Source organism: Helianthus annuus, chromosome 7 (assembly GCF_002127325.2).
Source record: "Helianthus annuus cultivar XRQ/B chromosome 7, HanXRQr2.0-SUNRISE, whole genome shotgun sequence".
NCBI classification, from domain to species: Eukaryota; Viridiplantae; Streptophyta; class Magnoliopsida; order Asterales; family Asteraceae; genus Helianthus; species Helianthus annuus.
Window position 1 is genome coordinate 125,880,241 of NC_035439.2, and position 14,634 is coordinate 125,894,874.

A 14,634-nucleotide genomic window follows, 5' to 3' on the forward strand; every position below is an offset into this window, starting at 1 on the left:
TAATATTTCAGGTACACAACCTTTTGGATTCTGCTCATTATCACTAAGCTGGCTTTCAGTTACTATTTGGAGGTTCTGTACTCCCATATTCTTAAGATCTGGTCTAACTGGACAAATTTTATATTTTTGTGATGACAGTTGTAAACTATTATTGCAGATAAAGCCACTTGTGGGTCCTACAAAAGCTATCATGCGTGTTCATATCAGAACTTACGCATGGCATGAGTTCTTCCCTCAGGGTAATAATGAGAATATTAAATGAATTATGAAAAGTTCAAGACTCAGATATGAGTTACCCTTATATTTGTTTTCTGAAATTGGATTGTGCGGTTTTGCAGCAAGGAACAATATTGGTGTGGTGGTTGCACTCTGGGCTCCAATTATTCTTGTAGGATTACACATCTTATCTTTACATGTATATTTCATTAATTCTTTTTTGCATAGCTATTAACACCCCAATTGCGTACAGGTGTATTTTATGGATACCCAAATTTGGTATGCTATTTTCTCTACAATATTTGGGGGTGTTTATGGGGCGTTCCGTCGTCTTGGAGAGGTTTGTGCTTTTATATGGAAAAGAATACGTCTCACTGATATACATTATGATCTAAATATTATGTTTTATGCAGATTCGAACCCTTGGGATGTTACGGTCCCGTTTTGAGTCGTTACCTGGAGCATTTAATGGTTGCTTGATTCCTCCCGAGAAAAGTGATCCAGTGAAAAAGAAAGGACTTAAGGCTACCTTGTCTCGTAACTATGATGCAGTAAGTTTATAATTTCCTAAGATGAATTTAGACGATATCTTCTATAAACATATTTACTGGAACTTATAGTTTAGTACCGTGCACACCAAATGTAACATTGCTATTTTAATGGATGAATTTTGATTTTTTGCCATATATTGAGGCAATGCTTCTCATTATTGCTGCAGATTTCCTATTCCAAAGGGAAAGAGGCTGCAAGATTTGCTCAGTTATGGAACAAAATTATCACAAGTTTCCGAGAGGAAGATCTTATTAATAATCGGTAATTATGATATTTTATAAATATTTATAAATACTCTCTTTTATCTTTGTCTTTTTTTTTTACTTTAACACCTTAATTTTCAGTTTTTACGCTTACACCCCTTAACTTTCTAAAAACTTTATGAAGCGTCATTTTGACCACTTCGAGTTTTAAGCGCGTATTTTTATGTATGTACGTGTCTGTATGAATTCAAGTTGGTTTACCTTCCGACGTAAATTTTGTCGGGTCAAATATAATACGTTTTCGTGCATATTTTTATGTACGTTTTCAATTGTCTACGTTTTGACGTAAATGCTGTTTGGAAACGAGTCAGGTCAAATATAATACGTTTTCATTAGACGGTATAAATTCGAGTTACTTTACGTTTCAACGCCGCCGCAACACGGTACCATCCTTTAACTTAAAAAAAACACTATTTCCTTACGTTTCGATGTAATTTTTTTAGGAAACAAGTCGGGTCAAATATAAAACGTTTTTGTGCTTATTTTCGTGTACATTTTTAGTTGGTGCACATTTTGACGTAAATCATGTTCTGAAACGAGTCAGGTCAAATATACTACTTTTTCATTAGACGGTTAATGTTTCGACGCTGCCGCAACACACGGGAGAAATTTACTAGTTTTATCTAATGTAAAGTTCATTGTGGCTACAGGGAAATGAACCTCTTGCTTGTTCCGTATTGGGCTGACCGAGACTTGGACCTAATTCAGTGGCCTCCGTTTCTGCTTGCTAGCATGGTATGTCTGTAAATATAGGAATTGATACATCCTTCTAGAAGCTTATGAAAATGCTTATTGTTTTCCGATTAATGGATAGATCCCTATTGCATTGGATATGGCGAAAGACAGCAATGGAAAAGATCGTGAGCTGAAAAAGAGGATCGAGAATGACAGTTATATGTCTTGTGCTGTTCGTGAATGCTACGCTTCGTTTCACAATATTATTAAGTTTTTGGTTCGTGGCAGTCGTGAGAGGAAGTAAGTCCGCTTTAGTATATTTTGTTTAACAAGTTGTTATCATGGGAAAGATATGTATAACTCGGTTAATCTTTTCAGGGTAATTGATGATATATTTGAGGAAGTTGACAAACATATTGATAATGGCGATCTAGTTAGAGATTTCAAAATGAGTGCCCTGCCTATTCTCTACGATCATGTTGTCAAGCTTCTTAAATACTTGGTATGTACTTCAGTAGCTCTTTGAAAATCTTGTTTGTAAGAATACGCTGACACAATGTGGTTTATCGACTTTTCTATTCGCAGCTAACAAATAAGCAGGAGGACCGGGATCAAGTTGTAATTCTTTTCCAGGATATGCATGAAGTTGTGACAAGAGACATAATGGAAGAACGGTAGTGAAACCTTTTCCTGCATCTGTCTTTATCACTTAATATTAATTCTTACATTTGTGTATTGTTTCTTTTTTAAATAGTTTGGAAGGGCAAGAAGACGAGGTTGATGAACAGATTCAGCTATTTCAACCTGCAGGAGCAATCATGTTCCCGACTCCAGAATCAGAAGCTTGGAAGGAGAAAGTAATTTTAATAAAAGTTTTTAAATATAATTTCAAATTTAGTATTCTTCTTACATGGTGTCTTTTTCCAGATCAATAGGTTGTACCTGTTGCTTACAGTGAAGGAATCTGCTATGGACGTGCCCTCAAACTTGGAAGCTAGAAGACGTTTATCCTTCTTCTCCAATTCATTATTTATGGACATGCCCTCAGCCCCCAAAGTTCGCAATATGCTTTCCTTCTCGTAAGTTTTTTTTATCTCTTAGAGCACTTATATTGGGACAATCTATTTTGTTGATATCCGTGATATATCACCGATATATCTGTATCGGTCCCCATGTAAAATATCAGTGTCATAATATCGGTACCGAAATTGGACCGATATTGACATATATCACCGGTTTTCCCGATATCAGTATCTTTCTTCTTAGTTCTACCATTCGTCTTTCTTCTTACTGCTATTAGTGTTTTTAAGTCTTAAGTGTTTATTGTTAGTGATAAAAGTAGTGTTTTAAGTCTTAATCAGTTCCTACTTGCTACAATTGTTAGTGTTTTGCAAGTTGCAAAAGGTTGATTTGTTAATGGTAGGAGAGTATATTTGTTAAATTGCTATATATATAAATTGTTCATGATATTAAAATTACGGATATACCACCGCGATAACCAATATCTCATCTCGGTCCTTGACCGATATCCGTATTTATACCGCATAACTGCTTAGATTTTTTGGCTTTGTTTAACTTGTCTTCTAGACCTTTCTGTATGGGGGCTAACTTGACAATTATAATATACTTTATAAGAACAGCTGTTCATGGTTGTAAAAATCCTGCCTAGGCTCCGATTAGTTGCCGATTAATCACTAATCGGAGGTTCACCGAGTAAATCCCGATTAATCGCTAGGCGGTCAATGGTGGTCATATTCTTGCCAAGTCATGGCCAGATTCCAGCCAGATTTTGACCAAACCTTATAAATTCCCTCCAATTACTAAAAAAAATGGGTCAACATGGGGCTAAAACATGTCTACTTAAAAAAATTACATATAAAAATGTGTGTGTATATATAAAACTAAAAACTGATATGTACCAATTGGTTGATAGATAATCCGTTGAGTGGATCAAACTCAAAAGAAATTAGCAAGAAGCAAGACTTGAGATAACTCTCTAATATTTTTCATTCATATCCTTTAATTAAACTAAACATGGCTTATATAGCCTTACAATCAAATGTAACTACTGACCCACTAAGACCACTAATCTACTAACTAACTCCACTAACATAATAGAGGTAACAATTAACTAGAACAAATGTAAAATAATATGCATAGGTAAATAAACGTGGGTAGCAAATAAATACATTGGAGGAATGGTTTCCGCATGGTATGGCAACGTGGGGTGTGGACTCAAAGGGGTTGGCACATAACAAAAACTACATGTAAAAATCCCAATCCGATTAATCGCTAGTCAGTACCTCACCGACCGACTAGCGCCTACCGATTCTTACAACACTGCCACTGTCTCTATTTTCATAGTCATGGAAGTTGATACAGACTTGTTGCTCACAAGTTCGATGACTTGTGAACTCATTTCTTTGATTTGCTTTTCTTACAAGTCGTTTTTTTTTTCGAAATTTAATAGTTTTGCTTACCTGTCATATGCTGGACCATTATACCTTGTTTTGTGCATAATATCTTTTTCATGGCAGTGTACTCACCCCGATTTACACAGAGGAGGTTCTCTTTTCATTGCATGATTTGGAAGTTCCAAATGAGGATGGGGTATCAATCCTCTTCTATTTGCAGAAGATTTTCCCAGGTATGTATATTCTCATGTGCTTACGTTGCACTAGCGAATGTATCGATTACCGACTAGTGATGGATGATCCATATAGATGAGTGGAACAACTTTCTTGAGAGAGTCAATTGCTCCAGTGAAGACGACCTAAAGGAAAGCGATCAATTAGAAGATCAGCTGCGTCTTTGGGCTTCTTATAGAGGACAAACGTTGACCAAAACTGGTAAATTTGACCTCATTTGACTCAGTCCAAGGACCTTTGACTAATCCTCTTTAATTTGTGACAGTTAGGGGAATGATGTATTATCGTAAAGCATTGGAACTTCAGGCATTCCTTGATATGGCTAAAGATGAAGGTACATAGCCGTCTTGTGATTATAAATGAAGTTTCAAGTAGAGTAAAATGCCATTTTCGTCCCTGAGGTTTGGCCAGTTTTGCGACTTTTATCCAAAGGTTTGTTTTCTACATCTGGGTCCAAAAGGTTTGTGTTTTGAAATCTTGTCATTTTCATCCGACTAGTTAACTCCATCCATATTTCTCCGTTAAGTCAAGTCAGGGGTATTTCCATCCTTTTAGACTATTTATTTATTAAACTAATAAACACTACGAGAAATAAAGATCCACCTCTGTTGATTCGAAAATACTATATAAATGTATATAAACTAAACAAATAAGTAAAAAGTCGAAAGAATCCCCGAGTTAACGTTAAAAATGGATGGGAGTTAACGGGTCAGATAAAAATGGCAAGATTTCAAACCTTTTGGATCCAGATGCAGAAAAACAAACCTTTGGACGAAAGTCGCAAAACTGGCCAAACTTCAGGGACGAACATGACATTTTACTCTTCACGTTAACATAAACAGTAGTTGATTTGGTGTTTTGTTATGGGTTTGAGCAGATCTGATGGAAGGGTATAAGGCGATTGAATTGAATGAGGATCAGATGAAGGGCGAAAGGTCATTGTGGGCCCAGTGTCAAGCAGTAGCTGATATGAAATTTACACATGTGGTTTCATGCCAACAATATGGTATTCATAAGCGATCTGGTGATCCTCGTGCACAAAATGTTGTGAGGCTAATGACTGACTACCCATCTCTTCGTGTTGCTTATGTTGATGAGGTTGAGGAGCCTAGCAAAGATGCAACTAAAAAGATTAACCAGAAAGTTTATTACTCTGCTCTTGTCAAAGCTATGCCAAATTCCAATGCTTCTGAGACGGGACAGAACTTGGATCAGGTAAAAACCTTACGCTATGTTCCCGAGTTAACTTAATGAGGGATAAGAAAAGAAAGCAAAAGTGAGAAAGGAAAGGACGAGAAAGGAAAAGAAAAAAAGATGTATTTCCCACCGTTTCCTCCCAAATCGGAAGGAAAGAAAAATTAAAGAATTTAGCCTAGTTTTCCTGTCATTTCCTTTCTTTTCCTTCCTTAAATGAAACTCGGGAACACGACATGTTTTATTTTCCTTTCTTTTCCTTCCTTAAATGAAACTCTGGAACACAAAATATTTTTACTTTCTTTTTGTTTCCTTTCATTTCCTTCCGTTAGTAAACTCTGGAACACAGTGTTAATGCGACGTTAACCTGGGCGGAAATGATATAGTTATGAATATATCTTAAGTCTCAAAATCGAGTAAAATGCCATTTTTGTCCCTTGAGGTTTAGCCAGTTTTGCGACTTTCGTCCAAAAGGTTTGAAATCTTGCCATTTTCATCCAGATCGTTATCTCCATCCATTTTTCTCTGTTAAGTCAAGGGTATTTCCGTCTTTTTTATTAACTTAAAGGGCAATTCTGTGTTTTTCACTTTATGTACAAACATTTAGCATAATGATCAAGTACTCAAAATACCCTTACTAAACAAAAACAAGTAGGTAAAAGAACAAAGATACCCCTGACTCAGCGGAGAAAAATGGATATAGTTAACGGGCCGGATGAAAATGGCAAGATTTTAAACCTTTTGGATCCAGATGCAGAAAAACAAACCTTTGGACGAAAGTCGCAAAACTGGCCAAACCTCAGGAACGAAAATGGCATTTTACTCCTCAAAATTTATGAAAAAGCAGTAAGCACTAATGCGACATTAACCGGGTTGGTAACTATAGACGTGATTTCTATGGGTAGGTTATTTACAAGATAAAATTACCCGGACCTGCAATTCTGGGAGAAGGAAAGCCTGAGAATCAGAATCACGCTATCATCTTCACACGTGGAGAAGGCTTGCAGACTATAGACATGAACCAGGTTTGTTGTCAAATGGTCTTTTATTTTTATCAATGAACGAGAATTCCTTAACTTTAATCAAACATCCATTTGTAGGACAATTACATGGAAGAAGCCTTAAAGATGAGGAACCTGCTTCAAGAATTTCTTAAAAAGCATGATGATGTGAGGTATCCTACGATATTGGGATTTCGGGAGCATATTTTCACTGGAAGGTATAGCAGAAATCGTAAAATATTGTGTTTCTTTTTCTGTTCAATAAGCTCATCAATTCACTTTCTTGCTGCAGTGTTTCTTCTCTTGCATGGTTTATGTCCAATCAAGAAACAAGCTTTGTAACAATTGGTCAGAGATTACTCGCCAACCCTTTGAAGTAAGATTAAGATCATTCTTTTGGTCCCCTACATACTTGAGTTGCATATATACTTGTCTGTTAATAGTCGACTAGTGGGTGCGGGTTCGAAACGTAGATAAAAATAAGCAAATCGCAAGAGTTAAAGTTGTTTGATGTTTTAGTTAAGGGGCTAAACATGTCATCATTAAAGTTGAGGGTCTAAACATGTCATTATTAAAGTTAAGGGGCTAAACTTGTTTATTATTAAATTTGAGGGGTTAAAGTTGTTTATTATTAAAGTTGAGGGGCTAAAGCTGTTTGATGTAGTTGAAGGGCTAAACATGTATTTATTTAAAGTTGAGGGGCTATACATGTCGTTATTAAAGTTGAGGTGCTAAAGTTGCTTATTATTATTATTATTAAAGTTGAAGGGTAAAGTTATTTGATATTGACAAAATAGCATATTTACAGAATATCTGATTACACTTGTTGAATCTTGTAGGGTTCGTTTTCACTATGGTCATCCAGATGTCTTTGATAGGCTTTTTCATCTTACACGAGGGGGTGTGAGCAAAGCCTCCAAGACCATAAATCTCAGTGAGGACATATTTGCTGGTATTTTTTAACTCCGTTTTCTAATTATGCTTTACTGTTTTTGACGGGTGATTCTATTTACACCCAACTTTTTGCTATTTAAATTAATTCTAATTTGTGTTTTTCTTTTATAACTTTCGATATATGATGTGCTTATTTTTATCTACGTTTCGATATAAATTTTATAAAAAATGGAATATAAAATTTTATAACGACATATAAAACGTTATATTTGATACGGCTCCGTTTTTTTATAAAATTTATATCAAACGTAGATAAAAATAAGCACATCACAAAACCATATTCGTTTTGTTATAAAACACTATATATCGGAAGTTATAAAAGAAAATTACAAATTTGAGTTAATTAATGTCACATCACGTGGTGTAAGTAGCACAAAGTTTGGTGTAAATAGTAGGACCCTTTTTGACTCGGTTAACCATTTCTTTCTATGTGTATAGGTTTTAATTCTACACTCCGTGAAGGCAATGTCACGCATCATGAATATATACAAGTTGGTAAAGGTCGGGATGTCGGTCTAAATCAAATTTCTCTGTTTGAGGCAAAAATCGCCAATGGAAATGGGGAACAAACACTTAGCCGTGATCTATACCGGCTTGGGCATCGGTTTGATTTTTTCAGAATGTTATCATGTTACTTCACTACAGTCGGTTTCTACTTCAGTACTTTGGTAAAACTACTCACTGTATTCGTTCTCTTCATATAGTATAAGAGGTGGAAAATTGGGTAACCGGTCAAAACAGGAACTTTTTGTATGGAGACTTGAGTTGAGCTGGCCAAAATGTAAATATTTTAAAGTTCAAACAATCTCCTTTATAAGATATATAGTATAGTTCAAAAGGAGGGGTGTTCAAAAACCTCTTAGCACGCGGCTCGCTCGAAAAAAGCTCCGTTGTAAACGAGTCGGTTCGGCTCGATTTGTAAACGAGCCGAGCTCAAGCTAGGCCTGGCTCGGCTCATGAGCTCGCAAGCCGGCTCAAATTATTTTTATTTTATATAGATTTAATTTAATTTTAAACGTATTAAAATAAAAAAAAATGTGGGAAGGGGTTGAAGTGTTAATATTTTAAGTTTAATTAATCAATAACATATAAAAATATGGGGAAATAAACAAAAATTATACATATAATACTCTTAATATGCCTTTCGATCTTTAAAATATCAGAAAAATAAAAATAATACATAAATATATTTTTGTAATTTTTATTTTTTTCTTGTTTTTTATGTTATCAATATTTGTAAAAAAAATAAAAAATTAACGAGCCATCTCAAACATGTTACGAGCCCAGCCCGAGCTCGACCTCTCAGCTTGATAAAATAAACGAGCTGAGCTGGCTCGTTTAAGTTCGAGCTCGAGGTCAACCCGGCCTGGCTCGATTACAGCCCTACACAAAAGGGTCACCTCTAGGTAATATCGTTAAATTTTCTTTTGCAGTTAACTGTATTGACCGTATACGTGTTCCTCTACGGGCGTCTTTATCTTGTACTTAGTGGACTTGAGCAAGGGCTAAGTGCTGAACCCGCCATTCGCCACAATAAACCACTTCAAGTGGCTCTCGCTTCACAATCATTTGTCCAAATCGGATTCTTAATGGCATTGCCTATGATGATGGAAATAGGTCTCGAACGAGGTTTCCGAACCGCATTAAGCGAATTCATTCTCATGCAATTACAACTCGCCCCGGTGTTCTTCACATTCACGCTTGGAACAAAGACTCACTACTACGGTAGAACATTACTTCACGGAGGTGCAAAGTACAGAGCAACAGGTCGTGGGTTTGTCGTCTTTCACGCGAAGTTCGCCGAAAACTACCGTCTTTACTCCCGCAGTCATTTCGTCAAGGGGATCGAGCTTATGATTTTGCTTCTCGTTTATCAAATTTTCGGCGAGTCATATAGAGGACCGGTCGCTTACCTTTTGATCACTATCTCAATATGGTTTATGGTTGGCACATGGCTGTTCGCTCCGTTTCTTTTCAATCCTTCGGGTTTTGAGTGGCAAAAGATTGTCGATGATTGGTCTGATTGGAATAAGTGGATTAGCACCCAGGGTGGTATCGGGGTTCCTCCTGAGAAGAGTTGGGAATCTTGGTGGGAAGAGAAACAAGAACATCTACGTTATACCGGAAAGCGCGGTGTTATAGTCGAGATATTGTTATCGTTACGGTTTTTCATTTATCAGTATGGGCTTGTTTATCATCTAACTATGACAAAGCATCAGAAGAGTGTCCTGGTATTTGTTTTCTCCAACGGTGTTCTCGACTCTTTTGCGACCTCAAAAAACTGTCGCTAAGTGATTTTTTTTTGGATTACAGGTTTATGGTATATCATGGGTTGTCATCTTTGCCATTTTGTTAGTGGTGAAGGTGAGGAATTTTAGTAACAAAAATTATATTGTTAAAGATTTATCACAAACAAGAAAGTAAAGTTTATTGTTTTTAATCTTCCAGGCTATATCATTTGGACGGATGAAATTCAGTGCAAAGTTTCAACTTGTTTTCCGGTTAATCAAAGGGGCGATCTTCATCATGTTTGTCTCGATTCTCGTGATCCTGATTGCACTCCCCCATATGACCTTGCAAGACATCTTTGTGTGCATTCTTGCCTTCATGCCAACTGGTTGGGGTTTACTATTGGTCAGTACAAGTGTCATAATTATCCTTTTTGAAGTTTTCTAGAAGTTTGTTTTGTTATCTTTTAACTATTTGTGTCTTCATTTTGTTTTTTCAGATTGCACAGGCATGCAAACCGGTAGTGAAGTCAGCTGGATTCTGGGGATCGGTGAAGACACTTGCAAGAGGTTATGAGATAGTGATGGGCCTACTTCTGTTCACACCAGTTGCGTTTCTTGCGTGGTTTCCGTTTGTTTCAGAATTCCAAACACGTATGCTCTTTAACCAAGCGTTTAGTAGAGGTTTGCAAATATCGCGTATTCTTGGTGGGCATAGGAAAGATCGGTCAGCTAGGAACAAAGAGTAGTGATTTTGATGTACATTATACTCTTGGCCTGCTATAAATTATCCATAAAGGCATAAACACTCTTTTGTTAGAATTTGATTTGGTAATAACTCAAAAAAAAAAAACGGAATCTTGTGTTGCAAAAAAACGGCCTAATAGCAACCGATATATGATGTATGTAAACAAGAATTATAGAAGATCATATAGAGAGAAAGATAGAAAGAAGAATCGAAGAACTCATTCTTATTGATGTATCATACAAATACAATAGCTAGTATTTATAGTGCTTGACATTAATACAAATACAATAAAGAGATGAGAGTTAAGCATGTGGAAAGTCGCGCTAACATCCAGAATCCACAGAAAGTTGCGTCTAGCTCCATGGTTGGTCAATTTTGTGTTTCCTTGATGTGTTTCTTGCATTAAAACACCACCTAACTCACCCTAAACCTCACCTATATAACACACCTCAATTCCACACTTCTTCCACTTTGCAAACACTTCATTCTCACTCTCTAATCACTCTAAATCAGTAGCAAAACTCAGTTTAATCTCAGTTTAAGGGCAGAAACTTCTAAGTGCAAAAGTGAGTTCAATCTCACCTTTCTTCTACCTTTCTTCACTTATTTTTCCTCAACAAAGTATGGAACACCTCTAGGATTGTTTTCACAAGGTTTTTCATGGAAAACCAAGGTGAAACATCCCATTTTTGAGGTCCAACTTTCTGTTTTGGAAGAAAACTTATTAAAACATTCTTTAAACTTGTGTTCTTCTTCAACAAACCTATGTCCTTATGCTCCTAATCAAGTCTATGATTAGTAAGCTTAAAAACAAGGTTGTTACATACAAATCGGAGGTGTTTATCACTCCAAACTTTCTGTCTTGTAAGGGTTTTAATCCACAAGTGTTGTATCCACCAAGCTTTTTCTTGAAACAAGACTTATGTAGGATGTGTGTGATTATTTGGAAGCCTTGGCTTTCCTACCTTCAATCCACCACCTCACTTGATGATTTTTCCCTTGAGTAGTTAGTTCATTTCATTTTCATTTTTATGAAATTCATGACCATCCTTGTTGTTCTTGTAACAGCTTGTGCATTGGTGAAAAGACAAAAAAGGTCTTAAATGGAAGGTTATCCTCCTACCTCCTTGCATGACTTATATGAGATTCTCATAATACATATTGGACTAACTTTGACTTTTGCTTTGACTTCAGTTCTGACCCGTTAAGGTATGATTTAGATATGCCTTATGACTTTCTTAGGACCAGGTTACATGATGGTATAACCCTCTGTGACCGGTTCGTTGTTTGTCCGAGTCTTTAGCACATTTCCGTTAAATGCTTAAAAGTTGACCGTAACGCCCTTTTCAATTTAAAACGAGAATTTTTGACATGTGAAAGGACAATAACCTTAGTCACTGATTTCTAAGCATGTCCCTAAAATTTCACGTTAATCCGAGGTCCAGAATAGGAGATATGCTAAATAGCGCAATTACGGAAACTTTAGTAATTAAATGGCGCAATTAGCATAACGCCTATCTAAACCCAAATTTCGACACCAAACCTTTTACACACTGATGTAAAATAATATTTTAGAATTTTTAAAGATTTTTAATTATTTTTAGCCTGCTCATAACCTGCGGTTATGGCATCGTTCGGTAAATACCGAATATACCCTTTTCGAGCATAACTTGAGTTCTACAAGGTATTTTGACCCGATTCCAGTTGCTACTGATTTTAAATAATAAATAAAGTATTTTGGACTTTATAAAATGTTCGGAAAACTCAGATTTCCTATAGAACTCAGAAACCTCTTTTATGATCTTTAAAATGACCGAAATACCCCTACGGGGCACATATTAGATTAAAACTTGTTACGGGCATCATGGAAAGTATCCTACTGATACCACAACCTCTTTAAAGCATATTGACTTAGGAAACTTGTGTAGGACTCTTACGGTTACCCGTTACGCCTTTTGCGCGCACGGTTCGGTTTATGTAACTAGTTTACATAAACTAGCCGAAATGGGTCAAACCTTATTGTTTTGACCTCAAAATCCAGAGTGTGGTTATATTACCCATATAAAACAAGTCTTCAAACTTGTTGGGTCTAAACCACATTCCATTCCCGGTTTTCGCCTTTCACGCGATTAAACCGTAATTATCCTTCGAAACCAACCAGTCTAGCTAAGGCTACATTAAAGACCCGTTAGGATTCTAATAGATTGTTATAAACCTTCATTCCAGAATAGGAGACCAGTAAAAGATACTTGCATTTATTTGATTGAGGATATTACTTGCAAAGGTAAATACTTTTAACTTATTTTCCGTTATACGGGCTTGGGTTACGGTATTTAAAATACCGCTTGGTCGGGCAATTGACCCCAACTCATTAGTAGTTGGGTATTATCAATGTGACCCGTTTAAAAACTTGTTTTGTTGGCTTTACGCCTTTGGGAGCTTAATGACCATGTCCCGGATATCCTTGGCATCATTTTACGAAATGGCCACGACCCCGACACACGGGTGTAGGCGTACACCCGTAATGTGTCTATATAATTAAAGGTATAACCATTGGTTTTCCCGCCACGGCTTTATGCTTTGTGGCGTGTCTATTAACCTTTAACCCGGCACGACCCGGGCGACCGAACGCATAGTAAACATGTAATTCTTTTACAAGATTAAATTATAAATTATCCCAAGTTATAAAGAGTTTGTACCTTGTGCATTCAAATCAATTTATTAAACCTTTTACAAAAGTGTCGGTTGAATGTATTTACCAGTGTAAACTGACGTATTTTCCCAAAAAGATTAAATGCAGGTGTAACACCCCGTGTTTTCGAATGTCAAAGTCAAAGTCAAAGTCCAAGTCAACTTTGACTTTCTTTGACTGTAAATAGTCGATTTTATGTTTTAATTGTATTATGTGGAGTAAGTGTTGTAATCAGCAAGAATCGAAGTAATCGAATGTGTTTTAACGCGAACCGATCTACGACTGTGAATAGTAGGAAGTAACAATGCGATAAAGTTAACTAATCAGTAATCAAACCGGTCTAACAATCAATCGAACTCGAGACTCGAATTATGCGAATTTTGGTATTGTTATACATGTGTGTGTGCCTTATGTGTTACTTGTGCGTGTTTACTTTATGCTTGATGTGGTAATCAATCGAAAATCAAATCGAAACTCGTAAAGCAATCGAACTCAATCGAACCGACATCGAAATGTGACTTATAGAAGATTGTATGTTAGATATAGCGGTTGGGACTGAAAGTAATTTGACTAGGAACCCTATCGTATTTCGTATCATCGTCCATCGAAATCGAAACGTCGAAAATCGTCGCAAAATACCCAAAGTGTGTCGCGGATCGAACAGGAAGGCAACCTGATCGAACAGGCCAGCCGATCGGCTAGCATCTTGCAAGCCGATCGAGCAGCCCACTCGATCGGAGCTCCTGGCCGATCGGCTGCCACTTTCCTCTTTGGGAGCCAATAAATAGGGCTGTCATTGTCATACTTTCCATTTTTAGAAAGCTCCACTTTCCTCTTTGGGAGCCAATAAATAAGGCTGTCATTGTCATACTTTCCATTTTTAGAAAGCTCTGACCGAACCAGCCATCTTCTTCACCTTTTCTCAGATTTCTCTCAATCCCGGTAAGTTTTCACTCTAATTCTTGTACGATCTTGATCATTACTTGATTCTACAAAACTTGAATTCTAACCGTGAAATCACCAAGATCTAGGTGTTCTTGGGTGATGTCATCATGGTGTTCTTGAAGAACATCATGTTTTGGCCTCATTCCACTATGATTAGCTTAGATCTAACCGATTTCCACATAAACAAGTTAAGATCTATCAAAGATCTAAACATCCACAAGTTGTGAAGGATTGAAAGAAGGAATTCCAACTTTCTTTCAACTCTTTTACACTCAATGCCTTCAAATCAATAGAAACGGAGCTTGAACCGGCTAACTAATCATTCAAATAGTTAAAAGGTTCAAGATTCGGGTTCTATGAACAAGGTTCATCGATTTCGGGATTAAACTCTAAGCCGACGTTCCGAACCAATCAACGGACGGATTTGGGTGATCCCTGTCCGAGCCAGAGAGACGGGTAAGGACGGAGGTATCATAGTTCAACTCGTTATCAAACTACCTCGATATAATGACAAATAA

At 36.7% G+C, this 14,634-nt stretch overlaps 1 protein-coding gene across 1 annotated transcript in view; it reads left to right on the forward strand.

Moving 5' to 3' along the window:
• LOC110866873 (callose synthase 3) overlaps nucleotides 1–10,584 on the forward strand; it is a 36,895-nt gene extending 26,311 nt beyond the window's left edge. The window contains exons 17-41 of the mRNA XM_022116019.2: nucleotides 12–72; nucleotides 158–239; nucleotides 339–388; nucleotides 470–556; nucleotides 630–767; nucleotides 935–1,029; nucleotides 1,682–1,766; nucleotides 1,846–2,006; nucleotides 2,085–2,208; nucleotides 2,292–2,380; nucleotides 2,461–2,563; nucleotides 2,634–2,785; nucleotides 4,244–4,353; nucleotides 4,430–4,555; nucleotides 4,620–4,688; nucleotides 5,232–5,569; nucleotides 6,454–6,573; nucleotides 6,649–6,767; nucleotides 6,842–6,925; nucleotides 7,389–7,501; nucleotides 7,942–8,171; nucleotides 8,937–9,734; nucleotides 9,817–9,867; nucleotides 9,952–10,137; nucleotides 10,232–10,584. Of these exons, the coding sequence (XP_021971711.2) occupies nucleotides 12–72; nucleotides 158–239; nucleotides 339–388; nucleotides 470–556; nucleotides 630–767; nucleotides 935–1,029; nucleotides 1,682–1,766; nucleotides 1,846–2,006; nucleotides 2,085–2,208; nucleotides 2,292–2,380; nucleotides 2,461–2,563; nucleotides 2,634–2,785; nucleotides 4,244–4,353; nucleotides 4,430–4,555; nucleotides 4,620–4,688; nucleotides 5,232–5,569; nucleotides 6,454–6,573; nucleotides 6,649–6,767; nucleotides 6,842–6,925; nucleotides 7,389–7,501; nucleotides 7,942–8,171; nucleotides 8,937–9,734; nucleotides 9,817–9,867; nucleotides 9,952–10,137; nucleotides 10,232–10,480 (3,820 nt within the window). The 3' untranslated portion in view covers nucleotides 10,481–10,584. The remainder of the gene's footprint in view (nucleotides 1–11; nucleotides 73–157; nucleotides 240–338; nucleotides 389–469; nucleotides 557–629; nucleotides 768–934; nucleotides 1,030–1,681; nucleotides 1,767–1,845; nucleotides 2,007–2,084; nucleotides 2,209–2,291; nucleotides 2,381–2,460; nucleotides 2,564–2,633; nucleotides 2,786–4,243; nucleotides 4,354–4,429; nucleotides 4,556–4,619; nucleotides 4,689–5,231; nucleotides 5,570–6,453; nucleotides 6,574–6,648; nucleotides 6,768–6,841; nucleotides 6,926–7,388; nucleotides 7,502–7,941; nucleotides 8,172–8,936; nucleotides 9,735–9,816; nucleotides 9,868–9,951; nucleotides 10,138–10,231) is intronic.
• The last annotated feature ends 4,050 nt before the right edge of the window (nucleotides 10,585–14,634 follow it).